The 11,689-nt window shown below is 40.1% G+C and overlaps 1 protein-coding gene across 1 annotated transcript in view; it reads left to right on the top strand.

The window, feature by feature from the left end:
- The first annotated feature begins 1,209 nt into the window (after positions 1–1,209).
- Positions 1,210–11,689, top strand: part of Kif11 (kinesin family member 11) — a 42,049-nt gene continuing 31,569 nt past the window's right edge. The window contains exons 1-8 of the mRNA XM_048338691.1: positions 1,210–1,512; positions 7,209–7,341; positions 7,577–7,674; positions 7,765–7,843; positions 9,548–9,733; positions 9,831–9,955; positions 10,670–10,760; positions 11,270–11,512. Of these exons, the coding sequence (XP_048194648.1) occupies positions 1,436–1,512; positions 7,209–7,341; positions 7,577–7,674; positions 7,765–7,843; positions 9,548–9,733; positions 9,831–9,955; positions 10,670–10,760; positions 11,270–11,512 (1,032 nt within the window). The 5' untranslated portion in view covers positions 1,210–1,435. The remainder of the gene's footprint in view (positions 1,513–7,208; positions 7,342–7,576; positions 7,675–7,764; positions 7,844–9,547; positions 9,734–9,830; positions 9,956–10,669; positions 10,761–11,269; positions 11,513–11,689) is intronic.

Genomic DNA, 11,689 nt, shown 5'->3' with positions numbered 1-11,689 from the left:
GCATTTACGTGGAGGAAACGTGGACGGGATACCAGGGCTTTCCACTGCACCAGGCCATTACTTAAGATAAAGCTGAACTGCCATTTGGGTTCCCATGGGGCTAAGTGTAGCCCATGAGTGCAGCTCGGGGAATCGACCAGACAGGCGCCTAGCGCAGAACGTTCCGGGCCGGCGACGCCACACCATAAGTGACCGCGTTACCCCACCCAAAGTGCAGTCAGGACGGGCGACAGCGCACCTCCCGAAAGCCGGAGGTCGCCGAGGCCAGCCGGCCTGCGCGCCTACGCGAAGCCGGAAACGGAAAGCCCGAGGTCATTGAGGCCGGTAACGCCGGTGAGCGCGAGGCACGCCGGGATTTGTAGGCTGGGACGGCGCGCCTGCGCAATCTCCTAAAGCTGGGCACGCTGACTGTGAACCCCACCCCGCCCCCCACCGTACGGCGCTGGTCCTGTCAGCCTAAGCCCTACCTTGTACTTTCGCCCGGAATCATTTAGCTGTGACTTTCCCTCCATCAGAGGATAAATCCAACGTCCTTCATATGATATCCAATATCTACTTCACGAAAACTATTCTAGACGCAGTCTACAGGGAGCGTCTCTCGGACGCTTGTCTTCTGTGCTTACCATTTTCTAGTCATGATAACTCTAGTTAGCTTTACTTAGATGTTTACTATATGTATGGGTCTATACTATTTTTTTTTTCTGCCAGCCCTGGGGTTTGGACTCAGGGCCTAAGCACTGTCCCTGGCTTCTTGCTCAAGGTTAGCACTCTGCCACTTGAGCCACAGCACCACTTCTAGCCTTTTCTATATATGTGGTGCTTAGGAATCGCTCCCAGGGCTTCATGCATGCTAGGCAAGCACTCTACCACTAGACCACATTCCCAGCCCCGGGTCTATACTACTTACTAGCGTGATCTCATTAATTCTCACCACCACCCTCTGAGGCAGTTACTATCGAGCTATCTCCTCTTCCAGGTGAGACTACCAAGGGTTAGGGACTTCATTTAACTTGAGCAAAACCACACACACTGGACACAGAAAGGCAACCCCGCCCTTTCGTTCTGGCTACAACTTCTGCGCAGGCGCGGCCTCAGCGACCCCGCCCCCGCGTAAGCCACGCCCCCGGGGCGTCAACTCCGTTGACGACACCGCGTTCCATGGTTCCTTGCGCGCCAGCGCTGCTATTGGCCTGGCAACTCCGCTCATTTTTCAAATTGAGGCGCACAGTCGTTACTCGGTTTCTGGGCGCCGACGAAATCGGAGGTTTGGTGGCCCTCGCTGGGGCCTCACGGTCGCTGCAGCTCGAGCTCCGGGTAGGAAGAGAGGGCGAACGCCGAGCTCCGTGCGTCGATCCACCGCACCACACCAGCGCCCGGGGCGGGGACGCGGACAACCCAAGCGCCCATTTATTTTTATTTTTGGACCGGGACGGTCATGGCGTCCCAGCCAAATTCTTCTGCGAAGAAGAAAGAAGAGAAAGGAAAGAACATCCAGGTGGTGGTGAGATGCAGGTAGGGCGAGGGCGAGGCTGGCGGGCCTCGAGCGCTGGGCCTTGACTGCCGGGCTGCCTCCCGAAGGCCGGCGGTCAGCCGTGAGGATTTGTTTGCTTTTCTGGAGCGGATCAAACCCATCGGTTTCTTGGTTCTTGGATGATCGGTCGGATAAAATTACCAGTTGCTATGGGATGCAAAAGAGGAATGTTTGTTGTTGTTTTTTTAACTGCATTTTTTTGGTCTTTTCTTTTTTGGTACTGGTCGAACCCAGGACGTTGCATTTGCTAGGCAAGCGCTTTCCTACTGAGCTACGTCCCCAGGAGGAATGTTTTATTAGAGGCAGTGGTTAGTTAGGCTGCTTCTGTTCACAGGAAAAATTTGATCGTCGGTCATTCTGTTCCTGAAAATTGCGTTCTTATTTATTTATTTTTTGAATGGATGTTGACTTGAGTGTCACTTTTCCGATGCCGGTGTCAGTTTGTAAATAAGGACGCAGGGCCTTGCAGATGATTGACCTCTTGGGGTTGTCATTTCCATTGGTCTCTTAAATGCAGTATGTTGTTCGTGTTTATCAAACATGTAAATATCACTTTATTTTTAAAATAGCGAGTTCATAAGGATGGAGAAGAGTTAGGTGTAGCTGCAGCTTCTGTTTCACCGTCCTCTTTGTTTATAGATTAAAAAGACAGAATTTTAGGGGTGAGGAGAGTGTGTGTGTGTGTGTGTGTGTGTGTGTGTGTGTGTGTAGTCTGTGGGTGTGGGTGGGTGGGCGGTGGTGGTGGTGGTGAGGGGAGGGTCTTCATCTCTCCCTTGACTGGTTTCAGAAATCTAGGACTATTATTATTATTATTATTTATAAGAAATGTGTTTTTGCTGTGTTGTCCTGGTTGCCCCTGAACTGCTGGCCCTCACTCCTGTTCCTCCTACTTCTCAATTTTAAAATGAGCTAGTAGAGGAAGAACAAAGTTTTCGAAATGGCTGCTGAATTAGTGATTGCTTTATTCCTTTTTTAGTTGCTCTTCACAGCCCATCTGTGTAGGTGTACTTTGTGTGTCTGCTTTTTCTTGCTGTCTAAATTGATTATTGCATTTTTTGTAAATGCAAATGTGTTCTAAAATTAAAATTTTATTAACAGTATCTGTGTCAACAAAATTTCTTAGGTGATTAACCAAGCTTTGATGACTAGAGATGTAGATATCAAAGGCAATGGTCCAAGTTTTAAAGCGAGGTGTCAGAGAGGAGATTTGGTGATAATCTTATGTCTAGTCCATGACAAATAACTACTGGGCTTTTGGTTAGTACTTACTTTGAACCTCTCTCTCTCTCTCTCTCTCTCTCTCTCTCTCTCTCTCTCTCTCTCTCTCTCTCTGTTTCCCTTTCCTTGTCTTTCTTTAAACTGGGTATTGGGGTTTGAACTCAGGGATTCCACTTGTTAGGCACACTCCCAGTCCCTTTTGACTTTAGTTATTTAACAGGGACAATTTTTGGACTATGATCTTCCTACCTATAGATAGCTTCCATCATAGCTGGGATAACCGGCACATACCCTTGCTAATTGAGATGAAAATCTCACTTTTTTGTTCCCAAACTGTGATTCTCCCAATCTCCATTTTCCAAGTAGCTATAATTACAGATGTGAGCTCTTTACTCTGGGTCGTGAAGATTTCTCTTTATTTAAAAGATTTACTTTTAATTAGAATAGTTGACAAAATCAATTTTTCTTTAAAAAAGCCCAATAGAAAGATTTTAATGAAGCTTTATTAAATAAAATGTTTAATAGAGCTAGGCAATATTACCTTTCTCTTTGTGCTTTTAATTTTGTTTACTTTTTTTGCTGTCTACGGAATATTTTAGGATTATACAAAGCTATGAAGAAACATAGCAAACATTTGTGTATCCATTATCTGAAATTAAACAGCATACCAATTATTTTAGCTCTCTTCTTCCGTCCTTAGTTTACCTCATACATTTAAGCTTTGTACCTTAGAAGAAATTTTATTTACATTATAACCAATGAAAAGTGCTTAGATTGTGTCTTATATATACAGCAATTTTGGTATAACTTTTTTTTCTGGTTAGACTTAAAATAGCCTTCTTGGTTCAAGTCTGTCATTGAACTTTAGTAATAAGCAACCTGTGAGGCTTTTGAGGCTGGGCAACCTATCCTTATAAGGTCTGGATGATGAAATAGTTAATGAATACTCTTATCTTTCTGAAACTCTCTTCACTTATTCCTAGTTTTTAAATATACATAATACAGAATTTACCTTTTGCTGTTTTTATTTTTGCTAGTGTTGGGATTTGAACTCAGGGCCTGAGCTCTGTCCCTGGCTTCTTTTTGCTCAAGACTAGCACTCTGCTACTTGAGCCGCAATGCCACTTCTGATTTTTTTCTGTTTATGTGATACTGAGGGATCAAACCCAGGGCTTCATGCATGCTAGGCAAGCACTCTACCACTAAGCCACATTCTCAGCCCTTGCTGTTGTTCTTTGAGACAGGGTCTCTATATAGCCCATAGTTATATATTATATACATAGTAATCTTCTTGCCTTGCTTTAGACTCTGGAGTGCTGGGATGACAGGTATACAGTGTACAGGTGAGTGATATTAAAAACATTCATAGGGCTGAGGCTATGGCCTAGTGGCAAGAGTGCTTGCCTCGTATACATGAAGCCCTGGGTTCGATTTCTCAGCACCACATATACAGAAAACGGCCAGGAGTGGCGCTGTGGCTCAAGTGGTAGAGTGCTAGCCTTGAGCAAAAAGAAGCCAGGGACAGTGCTCAGGCCCTGAGTCCAAGCCCCAGGACTGGCCAAAAAACAAAACAAAACAAAACAAAAAGCCATTCATAATAATTTGCAACTATCTCCACTATTCATTTCCATCACTCTTTCCATCTTGAGAAACTGAGGTTATTGACAGAATAATAGTTTCCCATTTCTCTTTCTCCTAATAAGCCCCTAAAAATCACTATTCTACTGTCCATTTCTGATTTTGACTAAGTACCTCATATAAATAAAATAATAGTATAGTATTGATCTTTTTTGTGACTTGTTTATTTCACTTAGCATTATATCCTCAAGGTATATCCATGTTGGGGCATATGTAGAATATCTTTCCTTTTCTTTGTTTTATTTTATTTTGTTTTCATTTTTGCCAGTCCTGGGGCTTTCAGGGCTTGAGAACTGTCCCTGGCTTCTTTTTGCTCAAGGCTAGCACTCTACCACTGAGCCACAGCGCCACTTCCAGCTTTTTCTATATATGTGGTGCTGAGGAGTCGAACCCAGGGCTTCATGTATATGAGGCCAGCACTTTACTGCTAGGCCATATTCCCAGCCCTATATCTTTCCTTTTCTTAAGCTACTTAGTGGTCTATTGTGTGAGTATAGCACATATGTTTATCCATTTATTTTCTGATTGACACTTTGCTTCTGCCTTTTAACTGTGTAAATAATGCTGCCAGGAACACTCTTTGAGACTCTGATATTTATTTGTTTGTTTGTTTGTTTATTATATTTACCTAGAAGTAGAATTGTTAGCTCATATAATTCTATTGTTAACTACTTCTTCTTTTTCTTTAGTGCCAGTCCTGGGGCTTGAACTCAGGGCCTCGGGTGCTATCCTTAAACTGTATTGTTCAAGACTAGTGCTCTACCACTTGAGCCACAGCTCCACTTCTGGCTTTTTGGTGCTTAATTGGAGATAAGAGTGGCATAGACTTTCCTGCCTGGGCTGACTTGAAATCATGATCCTCAGATCTCAGTTTCCTCAATATCTAGGATTACAGCCACTGTTACCTGGCTTGTTAACTTTCTTTGAGGAACCAAGTATATCTTTCAGAGTGGTTGTACCATTTTATGTTTTTGACAAAAGTGTACAAATGTTCGACTTACTTCACATTTTCAACAATTGTTTTTTCATACAATTGTGATATCTGCACACTTCTGTTTTTGCAATTTATTTATTTATAGAAATCAAGTTTCAGACCAGCCTAGGTACCCATGAACAATGGAATATTTCCTCTCATATGTGGAATCTAGACCTTAAACAGTGATAGTGATATGAACTGTTTGGGGAGAAGGCCAGTGGATGAGAAATAGGAAAGAGGGCTGGCTATTCAGGATAAACATGATTGAATTATATTATATTATATATGTATGAATATATGAAAATACCATATTCGAATTGTAATGTTAAAATGAGGTATGGAAGAGAAAGTATAAGAAAGCGATAAAGTTGAATATGATCTAAATATATGATTATGTGAAATTATCACAATGAAACTCATTTATATGATTATAATCTGTAGTTTTAGAAAATATAGGTACCCTGAGCCCAATTATTTGAGAGCCCACATGATTTCTGATATATACTGGTATGTATGATATACAAAGTATGAATGTAGTCATATATGATTTCTATTTGTTCAGTTGGATATGTATAGTTAGGCACTACAGTTACTTTTGTGTGTGTGTGTGTGTGTACCAATACTTAGGCTTGAACTGAGGGCCTGAATGCTGTCCCTTAACCTTTTCAAGTTCAAGGCTAGTGTTCTGTCACTTGGAAATGATGTTAGAATTTGATCTGTATTAGATTTTAGTTCTATAAATTCTTAAGGGCAGTGACTTTAAGGACACAATAATAATTACTTTTTTTTTTTTTTTTGGCCAGTCCTGGGGCTTGGATTCAGGGCCTGAGCACTGTCCCTGGCTTCTTCTTGATCAAGGCTAGCACTCTGCCACTTGAGCCACAGCGCCACTTCTGGCCATTTTTTGTATATGTGGTGCTGGGGAATCGAACCCAGGGCCTCATGTATACGAGGCAGGCACTCTTGCCACTAGGCCATATCCCCAGCCCCTAATAATTACTTTTATGTTTGTTGTAGAACAATGTTGTGGAAAGTAGCAAAATAATAGGATCCAATAGAATCCATTGCTGAGGATCCATGGTAGCTTTATTTCTGTTTGAGGATAGAGTTGTTACTCAGAATACTAGAGTAGTGGTATGGATCACTAATGAATTCATTCTTGCACTAACATAAAATCTCAAAAAAAAAGTGATAGATATGATAATAAAATGTCTAGCATATAATTACTTTGAAATAAATAATTCTGCCTAAAAATTAGTTTAATATTTTTGCTCTAATTCAACTTACCATTGAATTCCTTTTAGCATTCTTCCAATACTGGTGCCCTTATTTCTTTCTTTCTTTCTTTCTTTTTTTTTTTTTTTGCCAGTCCTGGGGCTTGGACTCAGGGCCTGAGCACTGTCCCTGAGCTTCTTTTGCTCAAGGCTAGCACTCTACCACTTGAGCCACAGTGCCACTTCCGGCTTTTTCTGTTTGTGTGGTACTGAGAAATAAAACCCAGGGCTTCATGCGTGCTAGGCAAGCACTCTACCACTAACCCACATTCCCAGCCCAGAAACCATACACTTACTAATTAGAGATATCTGAGTAAAATATGGCTTTAAAGTACTTTTTCTGGGAATTGGATCGTTTTTGTGTGATCTATATGAAGTTCCTGCTTCTTGACAACTTGAGTGCTATTCTTTTGATGACTTAATCACATGTGCAGGCAAGAGGTTAGTTAGCTCAATGACAGACAGTGCTCAGGCCCTGAGTTCAAGCCCCAGTACCAGCACACAAAAAAAGAAAATGTCGTTGATAACCTGTCAAGAGTTCTTGAATAACCTTTGATATTTCTTTTTGTAGGCCATTTAATTTGGCAGAGCGGAAAGCTAATGCCCATTCAGTAGTAGAATGTGATCATGTGCGAAAAGAAGTTAGTGTGCGAACTGGTGGACTGACTGACAAAAGCTCAAGGAAAACATATACTTTTGATATGGTACTTACTTTCTTCTTACTGGGTGCTATTTGTGATTCTCCACTGATATAAAATAATCCTAATATATGTGTTTCTCTAGGAAAATGGTGGCATATACTTAAATAAATAAATTTCAGTTGCCTCCTCAAGTTGTCAGATAGACAAAATTATTGAAATGAGTAAATTCGAGTTTTGCTTTAATTTGCTTACATTAGTTATACATGTTTTCTTTAAGACCTTTTTTTTTTTTTGATAGGTTTTTGGAGCATCTACTAAACAAATTGATGTTTACCGAAGTGTTGTTTGTCCAATTCTGGATGAAGTTATTATGGGCTATAATTGTACTATCTTTGCGTAAGAACAAAAGTATTTTTGAAATTGATTTTTAAAAAGTTTAAATGTATGTATTTGATTTTGATTTAACATTGCTATTAATCTTGGCAGATATGGCCAGACTGGTACTGGGAAAACTTTTACAATGGAAGGTGAGAGGTCACCCAATGAAGCATTCACCTGGGAGGAGGTATTTATTGTTTATAACATACTTTTTCTTCCAGTATGGCAAAACTCTACCTTACCAACAACATACTTTGTTACAAGTATGTCTTGAAATATAGATTAGAGAAATCATGTTAAACATGAATTTAAGATAAATTGCTACTGTGGTAAAATTAAGTATCTGGTAAGATTGCTGTTAAGCATACAGCCTCATTGGACAATGTAAGACCAATACATTCAGCATAGTTAAGTGGTAAAAGAGAGAGATCTGCTGAGGGAATATAGAGAAGAAGACAGTGGTGTTTCCTCATCTGTGGGGATGTTTTCCAAATCCCATAACAGATACATGCAGTATGCTCATAATACCTAACTTACAAGTTAGGTATAATAAAACATTACCAGCAGTAACAAACAAGAAAATAGAAGCAATATAACCATGTGCTGTAAATAAAAGTAATATGAATACAGTTTGTATTCTCTGTTTGTCTTTCAAAATACCGTATGCTTTTCCTCTCATTCAAAGGAAGCAGTTTACATCTTCTCTTTGACATCCAGAGATTGCCAGAATCAATGCCATTGTGCTTTGGGATGTTACTAAGTGAAATGAGAGTCACTTGAACACTAGCACTGTCATACTAGGGTTCCTAAGGTACTAACAGGCAGGTAGCATATATACTGTGACTACAGGAGACAAAGAGATGACCTATGTCCGTGGCTGAATAGTGCAAGGTTTCATTATGCTATTCAGAGTGGTGCACAATTTAACATTTTTTTATTTATTTTAAATACTTACTAAACATTATTTCCCATTAGTATTTTTGTATTGTGGTTGGTTTGAAGACAAGTAAGTGAATTGACTTCTCTAATAGTTGGTTAAGTTTGTGTGTGGGTGCAGGTCATATGGCTTGAACTCAGGTCCTGGATACTGTCCCTGAGTTTTTTTGCCCATGTTTAGCATTCTACCACTTGAGCCACAACTCTGCTTCTGGCTTTTTTGGGGGGAGGGAGAGGGATGTACTTAGTTAGAAATAAGAGTCTTACAGACTTTCCTCTTCAGGCTGGCTTCAAACTGCAATCCTCAGTTCTTAGCCTCGTGAGTAGATAAGATTATAGGTGTGAGCCACCAGCACAGGCTTTGCTAGTTTTTTAACCTTTTTCTCTTTGGCATGTAGTAGTCTCTTAGTATCAATGGTGAGGATGAGATGATGGTTCTAGGGACCCGGACCCTTCCTTATGCCCAAATCCAAGGATGCTCAAGGTTTTTTTGTCAAACAATATAGTATTTGCCAGTAACCTATGTGTTCTTTTTCATATACCTTAAATAATTTCTAGATTACTTATAATACCTAACAATGCAAATGACATGTAAATAGTTGTTTCACTGCATTGTTTAGGGAATAGTTACTATTTAAATATAACTGGGCATGGTGGCACACAGTAGTAATCCCAGCTAGCTACTCAAGAGGCTGGAGCAAGGAGGATCACAATTTCAAGGTCAACCTAAGGAACTTGGTGAGACCTTTTCTCAAAATAGAAAAGATAAAAAAGATTTGGTGTATAGCTTAGTGGGAGAACACTTAACCAGGCTCTAGGTTCAATCCTCAGTATTGCAATCAAACAAACAAAATAGGAGGTCCTCATTATATGTTTTAGCTGCTACAGTGAATAGCATTCCTTATTTTAATCCTTATTAACATTATGTATCATAATAATTATTAATATATTTTAGGATCCTTTGGCTGGTATAATCCCACGTACCCTTCACCAAATTTTTGAGAAACTAAGTGATAATGGTACTGAATTTTCAGTCAAAGTATCTCTATTGGAAATCTATAATGAAGAACTTTTTGATCTTCTTAATCCGTCTACTGATGTGTCTGAGAGACTACAGATGTTTGATGATCCCCGTAACAAGGTAACTCAGTTTTGAGAATGAAATGTTTCTCAAGTTTAATGTGTGAGTCTTTTAGGAAAAAAACAATCTAATTGATGTTCTTTTGATATTTGGTCAGAGGGCAGTGATAATCAAAGGTTTAGAAGAAATTACAGTACACAACAAAGATGAAGTCTATCAAATTTTGGAGAAGGGGGCAGCAAAAAGGAGAACTGCAGCAACTTTAATGAATGCATACTCCAGGTAAAAGCTACAGTCACTTCCCTAGCTCTGTTTTCCTTTTAAGTAAAAAGTACCAACTTGGGCTGGGAATGTGGCTTAGCGGTAGAGTGCTTGACTAGCATACATGAAGCCCTGGGTTTGATTTCTCAGCACCTCATAAACAGAAAAGGCCAGAAGTGGCGCTGTGGCTCAGGAGGTAGAGTGTTAGCCTTGAGCAAAAGGAAGCCAGGAACAGTGATGAGGCCCCAAGTTCTAGTCCCACGACTGGCAAGGGAAAAAAAAGTGCATGAATTTTTTTTTTTTTGCCAGTCCTGGGGCTTGAACTCGGGGCCTAAGCACTGTAAGCTTCCTTTTGCAAAAAGCTAGCACTCTACCACCTGAGCCACAGTGTCACTTCTGGCTTTTTCTGTTTATGTGGTGCTAAGGAATTGAACCCAGGGTTTCAAGTGTGCTAGGCAAGCACTCTACCGCTAAGCCACATTCTCAGCCCTTGAAAATTCTAGTATGGTAATTTTGAGCAGCCTCTTATTGGTGTTTCCCCTGAAGGCAGCAGATATAAAAATCACAAACCTAAGCGTTGTTCCATCTGCTTTCTCTTTTATAAAGTTTAATTGATATTTTCTGTCTGATAATTTCTTTTCTCTCTGGATTTAGATCTTTCCTGCTTTTAGTATTTTATAAGGGGCAAAAATGTTTTACATTGTAATGAATGGGCAACTTGATCTTGTTTTCTAGTCGTTCCCACTCAGTCTTTTCTGTTACAATACATATGAAAGAAACGACAATTGATGGGGAAGAGCTTGTTAAAATTGGGAAGCTGAACTTGGTAAGTATCCACCTTAATTACCACTGTTTTGTCTTCTTCATCTCACAGAGCAACTTGATGCCTCCTACTTATGAACAATATTTTTATAGTCACTTGGTCATTAGCTATGTCGTGGAAGAAGAAATTAGTTATATAAAATTTATATTGCATGAGGCACTGGTGGCTCATGCCTATAATCCTAACTACTTGTGAGGCTGAAATCTAAGGATTCTGGTTTGAGGCCAGCTCGGGCAGTAAAGTCTGTAAGACTCTTATCTCCAATAAGTTACTCAGAAAAAGCTGGAAGTTGGTGCTGGCTCAAGTGGTAGAGTGGTAACCTTGAGCATAAAGAGGCTCAGGACAGTGCCCAGGAAGAGCGAAAAAAGAAAATATATATGTGTATATATATACACACACACATACACACACACACATAAAAATCTGGCTACTTGATATTTCGTATGTAATATGAGATGGAAAATCTTTGTATCCAAATCCAGTATAGTAATTTTTTATTTTTAAAACCAAAGGTTGATCTTGCAGGAAGTGAAAACATTGGTCGTTCTGGAGCAGTTGACAAGAGAGCTCGGGAAGCTGGAAATATCAACCAATCACTGTTGACTTTGGGGAGGGTCATTACTGCCCTTGTAGAAAGAACCCCTCATGTTCCTTACCGTGAGTCTAAACTAACTAGGATCCTCCAAGATTCCCTTGGGGGCCGAACAAGAACATCTATAATTGCAACAATTTCTCCTGCATCTTTCAATCTGGAGGTAAGGCTTTTGAAAGGACGCTGCAAAGAATAAGAGATGTAATTTAGGTATAAAACATTTTGAAAGTTCATTTATTAGTTTCCTTCATTCAGGACATTGCATGTAGACATAAGCAATATGAAAGAGGAATCATTGAAAAAAAGTTTTTAACTTTAAAAGGCAAATTATTTAACAGTT

This window comes from Perognathus longimembris, chromosome 2 (assembly GCF_023159225.1).
Source record: "Perognathus longimembris pacificus isolate PPM17 chromosome 2, ASM2315922v1, whole genome shotgun sequence".
Lineage (NCBI taxonomy): Eukaryota > Metazoa > Chordata > Mammalia > Rodentia > Heteromyidae > Perognathus > Perognathus longimembris.
Note: the sequence above shows the minus strand (reverse complement) of the source record. Positions and strands in the feature narration are given on the sequence as shown.